The sequence below is a fragment of the Canis aureus genome, chromosome 19 (genome assembly GCF_053574225.1).
Source record: "Canis aureus isolate CA01 chromosome 19, VMU_Caureus_v.1.0, whole genome shotgun sequence".
Classification (NCBI taxonomy): domain Eukaryota; kingdom Metazoa; phylum Chordata; class Mammalia; order Carnivora; family Canidae; genus Canis; species Canis aureus.
This window is the reverse complement of record NC_135629.1, coordinates 6,990,510-7,006,693: the sequence shown is the minus strand read 5'-3', so window position 1 is coordinate 7,006,693 and position 16,184 is coordinate 6,990,510. Positions and strand designations below refer to the sequence as shown.

Here is a 16,184-nt window from a genome sequence, read left to right as displayed (position 1 = left end):
AAATCTATTAAAAACAGTCTGAGGGACATGGGTAGAAAGTGCTTCAAATTACAGCTAGGAAGGAAGCCACCTGAAAGCCTGTCACCTGGCGAGGAACTAAAGGTGGGGACCAGGTGGGCACTGAAGCAGGCTAGGCCACATCGCACCTTATCTGGAGGTGAGTCCACAGTGATTTAAACATCACTTCTACTCAAAGTAATTGACAACCCAAATGTCCATCAGCTAATGAATGCAGAGATGAAGGGTGGCCTACCCATATAACAGTATTACTCGGCTAGAGAAGAGAGTGAGGTACTGACCCGTGCTACATACAGCACGGATGAGCTGCTCAACACCGTTATGCTAAATCAAGCCAGACACAAAAGACCTCATGGTTCTTTCCATCTATTTATTTAAGAGAGTGAGCAAGTGGGGATGGAGGGAGGGAAACGGGGATAAACACTCCATGCTGAGCACAGAGCCTGATGCAGGGCTCAATCCCGTGACCCTGAGGTCATGACCTGAGCTAAAACCAAGAGTCAGATGCTCAACCGACTGAGCCACCCATATGTCCCAACCTCATCTTGACTAATCTTCTAAAATTAGATAGTGGGAACATCTGTACAACTCTGTGATGTACTAAAAACCACTGACTTGTACACATTTGAGGGGTGAATTTTACAATATGTGGATTATATCCATTTTTTAAAAAGTAATTCTGACTAGTTATTTCTTAAAATGTGTAGTACATAAATCTCATATGAATTTTTAAGTAGAATGTGAGATTTTACATAGTACTGGCAAGCGCAGCTTTAGCTTATGCCTCCAGACATCTGGGGCTATGAGGAGTTGCTGCTGTTCCATGTAAAAAGGACCTTGACACACACATACACACACCACCACCACACCCCTACACAGAGAAATGTGTTCAAGCAAAAGACTCAAAAGAGGTAGTGTTACCTACAGCTACTAGGGATGACTTTTAAGCATTCTCCAAAAGGAAAATGAATTCTCCAAAAACATCTGCTCAGACCCTCCTGTGGAACAAGCACACCTGCTGGGGGCCATGCCTCAGAGCACACCCACCTGCAGAGGGCAGTGCCACGGCTGTCCAAGCAGAGGGTTCTGAGCCCACAACTATGCTCTTGGGTGTCTGGGTGAATTCTGAGGGCAGTGGCTTGAACCTGAATCTGAGCCCCAAGGCAGGTGGCCTCAGCTTGGGTGAGGAACCTGGAGTTCTCACTCCTTTGGCCCACCCCAGAGGCTTACTTTCCAGATGTGAAACAACAGCACAGAAACCACTTAGCCCAGATCCCAATATAGGGCAGGTTGATACCTGAACCCCAGACTCTCTAGTCCACAAGCCATCTATCTACTCACTCCATTCCCTGAGCAGTCTGGCGGGCGATGTCAATCAACTGGAACATCTGGAACTTAGTCTCCTGGACATGCAAGTGTTTATAGAGGCTGCTGCCCTCGCACCACTGGGTCACAATTGCCAGGTTGTCCTTCGTCATGTATCCCATGAAGAGCAGGATGTTCACGTGCCGTGTTTTGCTGGAGGAGGGAGGAGAAAAAGGGCTGTGAATCTTCAGTTGCTGCAGAAGACAGATCTACTCTGCTTTCCCACTGATGCAGGATCCCGTTGTGTCCTTGACACGCCACCATGCTTATGATCTGGGTGGATGGCAAAGCAAATGCGCAAGACTGCTGATAATCGAGTTGGTGTTACGACAAAGGGCCCTACCATTATTCACCGCAGTGCTGGCCTTTAGAGAGAAGACATTCTCTCCAATGAACACTACGATTCCTCCCATGGGAGCCACAGGTCCCTTCATCTGTGAAATCCATCATTATTCACCTTATTCCTACAAGTCTAAATAACAACTCAAGGACTTAAAAGCTGAAGGTTTTGAAGTCCAGAGTAAGGGAAACTAGCCATAAAAAGAACTCTTAGGAATAAATGTGAAAATAGAACCCATTTCTCCCTATCTCAAACCAAAACCCCAAGAAGACCCTGGGCTGTTGTTGAGTATAGTGAGCCCAGATACCTGCAGGAGTGGAAGAGTAGGTGCTCCTCAAAGGCGGCTCTTCTAGAGGTGGGACAACCATGTAAGCTGGAAAGAAACCTCCCACTCCCTTTCCCTCCTGAGGAAGGAGTTTCAACCATAGGACTCTGCAGCAAACATTTGCTAAGCACCAGTCCCCAGCCACGGGCCCACAGAGACCAGTCCACAGGTTGTGCAGCCCACTTCCTCTGGCTCACAGACCAGCACCCACACCCATCCCCTGCTGCTCCAGGGAGGCTGGAAAGGCCAGCTTCCTACTTACCGAAGGACAGCCACCTCGTTCCTGAAGGCCTGGAACTGCTCTGGTGTGGGGTCAACAACCTTTAGGATTTTTACCGCGACATCTCCTGCAAATTAGTTTGTAGTCAGTGCAATCAGTTGAATGACCTTACTTTGTTATTTTTCATATACCCTAGTTTTGAAAAAGACAGAGTGAATCACTTATTCAGATAACATGTACCACACAAATGGAACACGCAAATTTCTAAATTACACAAGTGGCTGAGAAAAGCCACTACTACTATCCTTTAAATACCACCACACAAGCCTTGAACAGGTTTGGTTTCAACTCTTCCTATCAAGCCTGGCCTCCCCAGCCGTGAAGTCACGTGTGACGGGTCAAACGCAGGACTGTGACAGTGTGGCGCTGGCAGGCAGGTGTGGAGTGGGCCAGCAAACACTTGGTCTTCGGGGCCAGGAGACAGGCCATTTAGCAAGTAGCTGATGCCAAACTCAGCAACCACATTTTAATGAGACCTGAGGCCATGCCTTGTGCGAATTCAAAGATAATATTGAAATTAAGCTTCTTTGCCTTTAATACTACAAAGAAGTAATCCTCGTGATTCACACTGCTTGCCTACTGTGCCCTGGCACAGCGGGTGCCCTCACAGGCATTATCACCTTCAGTCCTCATAGCTGCCCTATGATGTAAATACTGTTACCCTAATTTCACAGGCAACACAGAAGCTCAGTCACGTCCAAGGTCATGCAGCCAAAAACCATAAGTGCTAGAGCCTGGATCAGAACCCCAGTCTAACTCCAACGGCTGCCCTTCTAACTTCCATACTGACAACAGATTGCACACTGTTAGCCTATTACATAGCCTTAGAAACATCCAGAGATGGATTCTACTCTATGGTGCTAGAAGCCACTAGATTTAGAAGCCACTTTCCGAAGTGTTTCTATGCTAAATTTATAATAGTAATTATAATAAATTACATGAAGCTCTATAAGGACCTCAAATTCTCTAGGGAAATGAATTTTACTAAAACACAGACTTCTGAGGATCAAACAAAGTAGGAGCTAGCTGATGACAACTTGGAGGTAACGGAATCCTTCCACTCATCAAACACGTCCCTTCGGCAGTGCCCTTGAGTGCCAACTGGTAAAGAGATGGTTCTTATGACAGGTCCCAAACTGCTGCCCTGGGATCTCTGGTTTTATCATCGCAAGCTAAAGTCCCCACTTAATAGCAGGAGTTCATGCAATTCACCAGCACACGGATTTACTGAGGGCCCAGGGCTGCCTCTGAAGGTGCTGCTGACTTTGGATGGAAGAGATACATGCTACGGTCAGGGCTGCCTACTATCCAGGAAGATGGAGCTGGTAAACCATTTGCCACCCCCCCACCCCGGCCCAAGGTTCCTGATGACTGAGGAAGAGGGTAAGAGTCTTCTGCAGAATTGCTCATTCTGGAGCAGTCTGAGCCAAGGTAGAATGCTGGGGGCAAGGGACAGAGGACAGTAGATGTGTCTGAGGGAGGACGTAGAAAGGTTTTCTGAAACAAATGGGATAGAAGCCAAGGGAAGGACTTAACTAAATGGGACAAGCTGTTCCAAACTAGATACACCAGGAACAAAGGTAAGGTAAAGGGGATGAAAGAAACAGGAGCTAGGTTGGGGGAACTCTAGTTTGCGACCCGGGCCCCTGCAGACTAGGACAAAGGCCAGGGAAAAGTCTTGCCCCAAGAGCCCTGCATCTGCAGACAACATACAGGCAACAGTGAGGGGGGTAGTAGGCAAGAAACCCCAGGTAGGGGCAGTCCCGGTGGTCCAGCGGTTTAGCACTGCCTTCAGCCCAGGGTGTGATCCTGGAGACCTGGGATCGAGTCCCATGTCGGGCTCCCTGCATGGAGCCTGCTTCTCCCCTCTGTGTCTCTACCTCTCTCTCTCTCTGTCCCTCTCATGAATAAATAAAATCTTTAAAAAAGAAAAAAAGAAACCCCAGGAAGGTAGGCTGATCTGCCATGGCAGTCAACTGAGTGGCGGGGCCAGGAGATGACAATAGTGGTGCCCCAGGCACTAGGCAGGGCTTTAAAGGGATAGGCCAGGGTGGGTAGAGGAAGGCTTGGAGAGATGCTGGATAGGCCCTCAGGAGGGGGTTGCTCCTTGGGACCTTCCTAGTTCACAAGCCTAGTTTTGCAAGGTCTCCCTCTTTTTTACAGCTCTCCCTGGGGCGCTCTCCAGTTGTCACTGAACTTGCCTTCTGTTTCACCCATTTTAGACCTGATCATAATGTAACCTCAGAGCTCAGAAGGTTCACCAGCAGCCAAAGCCCACTTATAGTGACTCACTCTGACCTTGCAGTCAGATGAACATCCTCCACCTCCAGCCTCTACTTTTTGGCACAGTGAGCAGGACTTCTTATCCCTGTTCAGAGTTCATACAGTCTGTTCCATCACCAAAGCCAGTTCAAATCCTCTCATCTTTCTAAACCCTGTTACTCAAATCTGCACTATGGCTCTGCAGAAGTCTCTGCTACACCTATGCCTTCATGCAGGTCACTGGTGAGAAGACTCAACAGGGTCGAACCAAAGACAGGGCCCCTATGGCACCTACAAGGCCCCATCCTGCCTGACAGCTCACAGTGAAGAGTTAAAAGAACAGATTATATGCAATTTCTGACTGAAACCCAGAGACTGTAAACTATAGCATTCCTTCACTTTCATGCAAATAGTCCAAGCACTGCATTAATAGGGATTCAATCTGCTAGGAAAATGGATTTCAATACCTGTAAAGAACAGTTTTGTAGGGGCAGCCCCGGTGGCGCAGCGGTTTAGCGCCGCCTGCAGCCCAGGGCGTGATCCTGGAGACCCAGGATCGAGTCCCATGTCGGGCTCCCTGCATGGAGCCTGCTTCTCCCTCTGCCTGTGTCTGTGTCTCTGCCTCTCTCTCTCTCTCTCTCCCTCTCTCTGTCTCTATGAATAAATAAAATAAAAATTAAAAATTAAAAAAAAAAAAAAAGAACAGTTTTGTACTGGTAGGACTGCCTCAAAGAAGAACGAGTTCTTGGGTAACAAGCTCCCCAATATTCTGAATTTCAGGCCAAGGCTCACCAAGACTCTTGAAGGTCTTGCACAGTCTGAGACCCACTGATATCCAAAGTCTTTAAGGAACCCTACAACTCTCCATTCCTGGACCTCACTATTAGCCTCCTTGAGGTCCTCAAACAGGTCAGGTGAGTAGCCCAATTCATAGCCCCGTTGCTGCTTCCCTGGGTATGTGCCCACACCTGAGCATCATGCAAGTGCTACTTCCTCAGCAGAGTCCCTCCCTACTAACTTCTACCAGAAACGGTGCACAGAGCCTGCCACTCCCTACCTGCTTTCCTCCATTTTTTTTTTTCTCTTTAGCACTTATAACACAGTTTTTACTTTACTTTGCTTGGTTACTGTTCCCACCAGAATAGAAACTCCATTAAGAGAAAGAATTTTTATCTGTTTTGTTCACTGCTTCACTTGTAGCCCCTATAAGAATGCTTGGTATTAGAAGAATGTTCAGGAAACACCAGATAAAGAAACGAATGAATCCTAAGGTGCAACAGTCAGCAAGGCATATTATGAACTGACAAGCTCTTTTGGAGCTCTGGAGTAGGCAACGGGGACTGCTGCCGACACGCAATACTAGGGCCCCAGTTGCTCGCAGCACAGGTCAGGAGTCAGTTTCTGGCAGGGAAGCTGAGACACAGTGCCCAACAGAAGGCCCCCAAGCGTACACAATCAGGTCTGGGCCTCACACAAAGGCTGCTCTCCAACCTGCCCTGGCAGTCCTCAGGGCCAAGTACACCTTTCAAGTTCACCTCTCCAGCACTCCATCCAGTAATACTGCTTATTGCTAATCTCTTCTTTTGGGCATGTTTCTAAGATGACCAGAAAATTGTCCAGTATTAACATTTCTTTTCCTTCTGGAATTATCCACACACCTTTATGGCTAGCAATCTTACAACATAAGAGGGATGGTACTTACTTCTTTTAGCAAGTAATATAATGACAGATGTAAATGGCCAGGAAACATGTTATAGAGGATAGGTAAAAACTGCAGGAAGTAGTTGCTTTTAAGATTTTTATGAGACATCAGAGAAAGAGACATAGGCAGAGGGAGAAGCAGGCTCCCTCAAGGAAGCCCGATGAGGGACTCAATCTCAGGACCCCAGGATCATGACCTAAGCTGAGGGCAGACACTCAACCACTGAGCCACCTAGGTGCCCCAGAAGTAGTTACTTTTCATGACACCAGAACTTCTTATTTTCCCTTGATTGTAAAGTCAGAGGCAAATGTAGTACAAATAACTAAAGACACATTCCTATGGATTATCATGTTTTTAATAAGATTTTAAGTTGATATCTCAGTCAGCTACCACTGGAGAAGAAAGAGCTTTATCAGTTGGTAAATTTGGAATTTTTTACCTTTTTTTAAACACCCATTTCCTGTTTTAAACATTTAGGGTTATTTAAAACCTGTTAGGTATATCCTTGCTTCCTAGAAGAGAACAGAATGAACACCACTCTCACTCTTCTGACTCAAAAGTTATAAACCTCAGCATTAGGCTGGGATGGGGACTTAGATGTGGGTTCCACCAGGCTGGGGGCCTCAACACTAAGTGGCTCAAGACCAAGGGGTTCACTACCTTCTCCTCATGCCATCAGTCACAGTCCTGGCTACCATCAGTACTACTGTCTGCATCCCTTGTAATGTGCTGTCTATCATTTGCAGAGGTTGGCAAATCAGATCCCAAACTTATGCTCTGTGTGTGAGCCCAAGGTCAGTTTCCTTACACCAAGTAAGTGAGCTTTAGTTCATGGATCTGAGGTCCCCATCTTGACTGCTCTGAGATTCTACTTTCACAGCTCCCAGGCAGAACCAAAATTTTGAAAAATAACAACTGTAACTTTTAAGAAACTGAATATTATATTGTATACAGGAACCAGAAAAGCAGCAACTACACACACACACATACCCCCAACACACAAAGTAGTATAGCACAAACAATCCAGAAATTATGGTTTCCCTGGACCTCTTGTTTTATTCATTTATAGACAGACCACTGGCTTGCTTTCTGAGGGGCAGACACAAAAGTCCATTGCTTCTTGCTCCTCTGACTTTTGAAACATTTAACTTAGAAGAAACTAGAATCTTAAAGGTATTAGACATGTGATCTACATTCTAACAAGTCTTTATGGAAGTAACACTATAACAAATACATCCCCTTACAATAGTCCAACAAAAGCTTACAGAATTGAGAGAAAACATAAGCTCATAGGTAGTACTGTGGCAAATATAACCAATGCTTTGAAAAATTATGAATTCCTCAAGAAGCAGCAGCTTCAAGTTGAGAGTACAACTTAATTATATCTATTGGCTTTCAGCTGATGCTTTAAAAACGTAGTATAAAAATTACTAAGTGCAGGGGAGCCTGGGTGGCTCAGCTGGTTAAGCATCTGACTCAGGTCATGACTTCAGGGTCTTGGGATCAAGCCCTATGTGAGGCTCTGCACTGAGCAGGGAGTCTGCTGGAGATTCTCTTTCCCTCTTCCTCTGCTCCTCCCCCCCTCTAAAATGTATCTTTTTAAAAAATGCTTAAGTACTCCTAATGAAAGCATTAAAAGCAATATTCACTCCTCTACCTCCTACAATGACTAATAGCCTTGTCTCAGATACAAGCACTCTATCCCATAAAATTCTGTTCTTCCATGGGACTATACCAAAATAAAAGCTTTTGCAAGGCAAAAGAAACTATCCACAAAACAAAAAGAAAATCTACCAAATGGAAGAAGGTATTTGCAAATGGTTTATATGATAAGGGGTTAATATCCAAAATAATATGAAGAACTCACACAACTCAACACCAAAAAGACAATCTGATTTTAAAACGGACAGAGGCTATACAGAAGCATTTCTCCAAAGATACATAGAAGGCCAACAGATACATGAAAAGGTGCTCTATCACTAATTATCAGGGAAACGTAGATCAAAACTACAATGGAATATCACCTCACACTCGTCAGAATGGCTAAAATTAAAAAGACAAATAACAAGAGTTGGAAAAGATATGGAATAAAAGGAACCCTTGTGCCCTGTTTATAGGAATGTAAATTGGTGTGGCCACTGTGGAAAACAGTACAGAAGTTCCTTAAAAGATTAAAAATAGAACTATCATAAGATCCAGTAATTATAACTACTAGGTATTTACCCAAAGAAGACAAAAACACTAATTCAGAAAAGATATCTACACCCACACATTCATAGCAACATTTTTTACAATAACCAAGATATGGAAGCAACTTAAGTGTTCATCCATAGATGAGTGAAGATGTGAGATTGAGATATACACACACACACAGAGAGAGAGAGAGAGGAATATTATTCAGCCATAAAAAGGGGGGGGGTCTTGCCATTTTAAATGACATGTATGGACCGAGAAGGTATTATGCTAAGTGAAATAAATCTGAGAAAGACCAATACCACATGATTTCACTTACATGTGGCATCTAAAAAAATAAAAAGAAGTGAACAACAACAACAAAAAGGCATAATACAGAGAACTGGCAGTGCCAGAGGGGAGTAGGAGAACAGCCTAACAGGGGATGGATATTAAGAGGTACAAACTCCAGTTATAAAATAAGTAAGCCACAGCATTGGGAATATAGTCAATAAGATCATGGTAACACTATATGGTGACAGAGAGATGATAGCTATACTTAGTGTGCTGAGCATTATGTATAGGATTATCAAATTACTATGTTGTACACATGAAACTACAGAACATTGTAGGTCAACTATACTTCAGTAGTAAAATATATAAAGATGGGATCCCTGGGTGGCGCAGCGGTTTGGCGCCTGCCTTTGGCCCAGGGCGCGATCCTGGAGACCCGGGATCGAATCCCACGTCAGGCTCCCGGTGCATGGAGCCTGTTTCTCCCTCTGCCTGTGTCTCTGCCTCTCTCGCTCTCTCTATGTGACTATCATAAATAAATAAAAATTTAAAAAATATATATATATATAAAGATTATTTATTTATTTATTCATGAGAGACACAAGGCGGGGGGCAGAGGACAGAGACACATGGGAGAAGTGGGCTCCATGCAGGGAGCCCGATGTGGGACTTGATCCTGGGACTCCAGGATCACACCCTGAGCCTAAGTAAGGCAGACACTCAACTGCTGAAACACCCAGGCATCCCTAATTATCTATTTGGGAAATATTCTGCAATAGCATAAATTCTCTCTGACCCAGGAGGAAGGCCAGTAGTATACCGGATGCAATTTTCAAAGGAAAAGGAATCAAAAAGTCCCATGCCAGTCTCCTTAAAGAACAAGTTTATGAGATGATTAATTAAATTTGCAAACCATATATATTAATTAACATTAAGGTACTCAGAAGACTGGAGGTGTTTCTCAGTTTTCAACACCTTGATTTTAATGCTCTGTTCATGTGATGATCTTAACTTCTCTCAATCTCTGCCCCTGTATGTATAAAGATAAGCATGATACCATCCAAACTAGAAACATAGTATGTAGGCACTTTAGGGTTTTTTTGTTTTTTTTTTTCTTCATTAAAATGTGAATTTAGAAGGATGCCTTTTGGGAAACGTAGTATTTTCAAAAAAATACTCCCTATATTTGCTAACATCCTAAAGCCAGAGGCATTAAAAATCTGAGGAAGAAATGTTAAGTGTGTTGCCAAAATATACAAGCTATGGCCATGGATATTAAAATAGTACATTTCTTCCAAGTGACAAAATGTTTCCATTACAATAAGAACACTAACACTCCACATAGATTCAAGAATGAAGTATATGGGTTCCCTGCTTGATGGGGATCCCCCCCTCCTCCAACCCAGAGCAGGGCAAAGAAACCCTGCTTCAGGAGACTCCTGGCCTTCCTGAGCCCAGCTTTTTGACCATAGGCATGTATGTTAGTTCCCCTTTTGGAACCTCAGTTTTCTGCATGCAAATCTCTAAGGTTCTTTCCAATTTTGTTTCTAGAATCCATGCCCGCCTCACAGCAGCAGAATCTTGCTCAACTAAGGAACCTGAAAGCATGTCCATCATGTAGCCTGTATTTAATCAGTTCCTGAAACTTGACTCTAAGGCTCAACTCTTGTTCATCAATTTCTAATTATCCTAGAAACCCTATCATATCAATTATAGCATCACTGAATCTAAAAAGAATGCTATGAAATATCACTGAGATACTAAGAGTTCAATCTTCAGATGCAATCAAGTGTCCCTGGAGAGCGCCACAGTGAGCTGCACCCACAGTGAATTGTATCCCCTTCTTCGCCCTCTCTGGGCCTTGTGGTAGAGGGAGTGCCCCAAACGTACCGTGCCACTTGCCCTTATACACTGTTCCAAAGGAGCCTGACCCAATCCGAGTGGAGAGCATCACTTCACTGGCTTCAATTTCCCAGTAATAGCTTGAATCTCTCTGTCCACGAGGCCTCTGAAACCAGCAGAGATCATTAACATACTCCATGGAATGGTAAAGCTCTGTTTAGGAAGGGTGTCAAAGAAAAGAGCAACCCAAATCCACCCATTCCTCCATCTTTTAAAGATGGACACTAACTGTATTTCCGATATTTCGAAGAAAAAAAATTTTTTTTAGTTGTGCTCTGCCTTACAGCAAGCCAACAAATTCTCCAATGCAAGCATGCCAAAAACGGTGCTGACATTTATAATATCCTTCATTAAATGTTTTTTTATTAGAGCCCCCCCCCCAATTAAAAGTATTCTCGTTTCTAACCAGGTTTTTCTTAGTAAATCCTAGTAAAATCCTTAGTAAAACCTCCAGGCAGGAGATACTGTAAGCCATACTCACAATTTTGTTTTTCTCCTGGGTCCCAGATCCTGGTGCCCGCTCTCTCTGTGCTGGCACAGGGGTTTTGGGCTGTGACCAGCCGGTTGGGCTCAGATTGTTAGGGCTGCTGGACAAGGCTGAAGGTGAGGCTTAATAGACAAGACAAACAGAATCCACACGTGGATAAGCCAACAGAAGATACACAGCATAAAGAGAAAAAGCTCATTATTATTTGCTAAGTAACTTCGGACAAGTACCTGATTCACTGTGGCTTCGAATTGCATCCTGAAACAAAAAAGGAAAGCTGGTCAATTTCTGCACCAGAAAAGATGTCCTCTGGGGGAAGGAAAGGGGGTGGGGGGAGAACTTGCAGGAACAAAGTAAATTATAAAAACTCTAAAATACAAAAGGTCTAAGTATATACTCTAACTTTCCTTTGATTAAATTTACCAAATGTCAGTGGCCAATTATCTCCAAGATTATCATCAATTATTAGAATTGATGTTAGCTTTTCATATACCACATTCTTTTTCTCAGAAGAAAGCAATGCATATAGCAAAGTGATATTCATGCAGGAATGTTAGCAAAGTTACTATCAGCTGAGATCTTTCCAATGATTAGGGGACCTTGCTCTACTGAGGCAAAAAAAAAAAAAAAAAAAAAAAAAAAAAAAAAAAAACCACAACAAAACAAAACCTGGGGATTAGGTGGCAAGTTCACTCTTATTCTTCTATCTAGGAGTTCAGGGCACACTGACCAGAAGCTGGATTTGATAAGGGTAATAAGTACCATGACAACGTAACTGTATCCAAGCCTAAAATCAGGAAACACTGGAAGAACCATAAATCCCTTAGTCCAAAACCTATGTTTTATATATAAGAAAACACATATAAACAGATAAAGAGACTTGGCCAGGATCACACAGCCAGTAAGTGGCAGAACCAGAAACCATCACCCATGGACCTCAGCCCTGAGCTCATTTACCACATGGGTAAGCTCTGAAATTAGTTAAATTCTACTTAGGTGAAAAGTCCAAGGCTACCTTTAGAACTTATTAAAACTGTTTGGGTAGAGCAGTTCAAATCACAAGGCCTTCCATAGACCTAAATACTCATTTTATAAATCCTCACTTGGAATATATAAATAATTATTATATAAAACCATTTGGCCTCCTCCATATTGTCAAAAGGGTATTTTTCTGGGAACCCCAACTCTTTTTTCTTTGTGTAGCCACAGGAAAGACAAGAAAAGTTTTTCACCCAACTATTAATGGAATGTTTCTACTCAATTAACATTTTTACAAGATAAAAGGAATCATAAATGAAGCTACCCCTCCCCCAATCTCTGGCAGCCCCACCCAAGCAATAGAGCCTGGATCTGGGGTTCCCAAACCTGACCAGTCTTTCAGAATCACTTGGAGAGGTGTTTAAGAATACAGTCTCCTCCTCCCCTCAACCAGGATTATGTATTTCTGGGACAGAAGAGGGAAGCCCAGGAATCTGATTTTAAGTAGACAGATGACTGCCAGGTGTGCAAAACACTGGCCAAAAGTAACCTGAACTTCAAAAGAATATTCACCAGCTAAAGCTTTATTATTCAACTAATCTATTTTTTTGTTTTTAGTCAAAGAATGTCACAATATATTTTTACTGACCAGAATCATATTCCCATGCACTAGATTTTTTTTTTTAATGTCACAGTAATTTTCTTCCCTGTATCCATTATATACCTCATATTTTATTTTGTGCTAATTTCTACAGCTGGATTTATCCAAAAGGAAATTTTCAAACATCTTGGAATCTAAATATTAGAGAGAACTACAAATGGTTTAAATAAAGAATGTATACTTTAAAAAGCCTGAATCAGGTGATTTAAAAAAAGGAATCAAAATTTGCTCTACCTCTGACGTATAGAGAGAATTAACACAATAATGCTATTTTTTAACAAAAATTCAAGAATTTTCACTTTTAATTAGAGTGTTTACACAGAAATCATTGTTATAACAGAAGTCACTAGTATATCATTTTATTATTGGGGCTAATCGTGATAGAATAGAAATAACAAAATTCATAGCTTGCATACACACGATCTCCTCACAATAATCTTGTGATATTAAAAGTGCCCTCCAAATGGGCCAGTTCAGGCCCCACATTCAGAAGCCAACATTTTTATTGAGTCCCTGCCACTTCTGAGCTGTAGGACAAGCATATGGAAAGTAATTCAAGGTCTAAATTAGGTACAGTTGTACCCAAAGTGGCAGGTGTCCCTAAGGTTTTTCAAGGAACAATTCATAATGCAGAGAGAACACACTGGTCTCTGATATGCTTTTAGCAAAAGATTTTTCAGGGCATATCAACCAAATGGACACACCAGGTTTCTAAATGAGGTATAAATACAATAGTGATGCTCTGAGCATCAACTAAATAAATCTAGCATTAGTCTTTAGCTGGAATTAATTTTTTTTTATTTTAATGCACTTGGCCTCAAAATGTCGAGAAACTCATTTCACCTGTCAGCAATCCCACATACAGTATTAAAAAAAAAACCCAAAAACTCCTATATACTCTATTGTCAAAAAAGAAACAGGAAAACAAGTTTGGCAAGAAATATAAAATTTAACTTAGTGACTGTTTCAATTTTGATAGGCTACTGTCTGACAGTCTTAGCAATCCTGTTAATTTACAAGAAAGCAAAGGCATGAAGAAGAATACCTACTCTTCCCCTCAAACAAAATCGTCTGGACCACGCCCTGGGAGAAGCATTCAGGCTGTTATTCTAGTCCAAAGCAATGAGAAATAAAGAAGAATAAAGAACAAAGGAAGTATTTTAAGTGTATTCAGTTGTTATTAAAGATGAATTAGAAAGCAAACCAAACAAATAGAACACACCAAAAAGCCAAGAAAAGAAAAAGCAGTTTGAAAACACTACCTTTGGAGACTTTTACATCTCCCTAAATAACCGGTTTAGTAATCCAATGACTCCGCCCTTTTAAATAAAGAGTCTCTCACAGTGTTTGTAGTTCTCTATCACTATTATTTTCTTTCCCACATCAAAATGAAACTACTCTTTATATAGCTAATTCACTAGTTTACTCAAGTCCTATTCAAATCTAAAATGGGAAGAATGAGTTCAAATGTTAACATTTCTTCAGAAAATCTTAGTTTTCCACTTGAATGATATATACCTCACAATTGGATTATTTAGCCTGTCTACATAAGTAGTGGTTAAAAGATAAATTCACAAAGCCCAGGGTCCTGAGAAAGTACAGCTACATTCTTTATCAGGTTTGAAACCCAAAACTCTGACACAACAGTCAACCCCACCTCAATAACCAATTGATACTCCTCACCACCCGCAAGGGGCCCCATTACCTCGATCATCCTGCTATCCACAGGCAGAGTGGTGCTGACCATGTGGACATTAGGTGTGGATGTCGACCTCTGCCTCTGGGAGAGGGAACCTTCAGAGGAGGGGCTGGAGGAGTTGAATGTGAAGGCATGGGGTGTGGAGTATCTGTGCTGGGAACTAGATGAGGAGAAAGAAAACTCTGTGAATGACACTCTGGCCTCCCCACTGGTAAAGTCTTTCAGCTACTTACTTCAGTAAGACACTCAGGGGCAAATTCTACTTGTACTAAAACCTTGGACAAAATGTTCCTTTCTTTCAACAGGCACCATTTAAAATTTTCTTATATCTAGGTGCTTTTGCATGCCATTTTTTGTTTTGCTTTTTAAAGATTTTATGTATTATTTGAGAGAGTGGGAGGAGGAGCAGAGGGAAAAGCAAACTCCCCATGGAGCCCAACCTGGGGCTCAATCCCAGGACCCTGAGATCACAACCTGAGCCAAAGGCAGATGCTTAACCGACTGAGCCACCCAGACGCCCCTGCATGCCAATTTCTGAAAAGGAAATAATACATCCGCTGGGAATTCACATGAAAACAATACATTTTTAAGATGCCTTCTTTTTAATAAATCCCCTCTACAGAATACACCAAATTTTTAGACCATCTCTAGGAAGAACAGGTTAATATGTGCCAACCATGCCACCATCTCCCAAGCTAGTTAGCACCTGCCCAGTTTACAGACTGATTTAGAGAGCTTGAAGGAAGAGTCTTAGATTTAAGACAGACTACTGAGCATCTCTGCAAAAATGTCAGCATTTTAGCCACTATGCACCATCTCCCTACTCAACAGGCTCTCAAAGTCAGGTAATGTGACTTCAGTTTTCAGGATGCTAATGCCCAACTGTGAAATAATCACTGGTCTCTTCCAGCCAACCCCATTCCACCATCAACCACACTGGGAACATGCAGTGAGTAAAACATTTTCATTATTGACTCTACAGATTATTTTGAGTTTTGTTCAGATTCAAGTAACACCATACACAAATTTAAGGAATAAAATGCTAGTTTTTCTATGAGAAATTGTTCTACTGCCTTGAAAAATTGCCTTTTCAGGTAACTGAATGTTGAAGCCTTCAGAAGCTTGTCTTCTAGTATGAAATCTTCAGAAGCATGTACAATTTTTGGTCAGACTTGCTTTTCAAATTATCAAGAAAAATAAGTCCTACACAAATGTATACCCAGTCCTTGTTCTAAGATATGCTGCCTTTAGCAATTTCCATGGTAGTTATTTTTTTAAGATACTTATTTATTTACTTATTTATGTATGTATGTATGTATGAATGAATGAGAGAGAGAGAGAGAGAGAGGCAGAGGCAGGCTTCATGCAGGGAGCCCGACGTGGAACTCAATCCTGGTACTCCAGGATCTGCCCTGAGCCACAGGCAGATCCTCAACCACTGAGGCATCCAGGCATCCCTCCATGGTAGTTTTTAAAAGGTTATTAAATGTTATTCAAATACAGTAAAGACAGATATTCTGACAAAAATGTAGATTTTATTCTGGGTTCCAAATTCATGTGTAACACTGAACAAGACAAGTGAACTCAACAAAGCTCTGACTTTAAAAGTGGAGAACAGGGATCCCTGGGTGGCGCAGCGGTTTAGCGCCTGCCTTTGGCCCAGGGCACGATCCTGGAGGCCCCGGGATCGAATCCCATG

General features: G+C 42.4%; 1 protein-coding gene and 1 long non-coding RNA gene across 6 annotated transcripts in view; one reads left to right on the top strand and one right to left on the bottom strand.

The window, feature by feature from the left end:
• The window catches only part of RAF1 (Raf-1 proto-oncogene, serine/threonine kinase), a 79,764-nt gene that overhangs the window by 3,562 nt on the left and 60,018 nt on the right, over positions 1-16,184 (bottom strand). For 3 of the 5 annotated variants that reach the window (XM_077857765.1, XM_077857766.1, XM_077857768.1), the window contains 7 exons: positions 14,492-14,645; positions 13,836-13,895; positions 11,378-11,405; positions 11,142-11,269; positions 10,649-10,766; positions 2,311-2,395; positions 1,360-1,536 (listed from right to left, as the gene is read on the bottom strand). In XM_077857765.1, coding sequence (XP_077713891.1) covers positions 1,360-1,536; positions 2,311-2,395; positions 10,649-10,766; positions 11,142-11,269; positions 11,378-11,405; positions 13,836-13,895; positions 14,492-14,645 — 750 coding nt within the window. The remainder of the gene's footprint in view (positions 1-1,359; positions 1,537-2,310; positions 2,396-10,648; positions 10,767-11,141; positions 11,270-11,377; positions 11,406-13,835; positions 13,896-14,491; positions 14,646-16,184) is intronic. The other 2 variants (XM_077857767.1, XM_077857769.1) reach the window with 1 other exon arrangement.
• On the top strand, positions 5,319-11,130 carry LOC144289549 (uncharacterized). The gene is made up of 2 exons (XR_013357396.1): positions 5,319-5,504; positions 10,310-11,130. It is a non-coding gene; the product is annotated as an uncharacterized LOC144289549 (long non-coding RNA).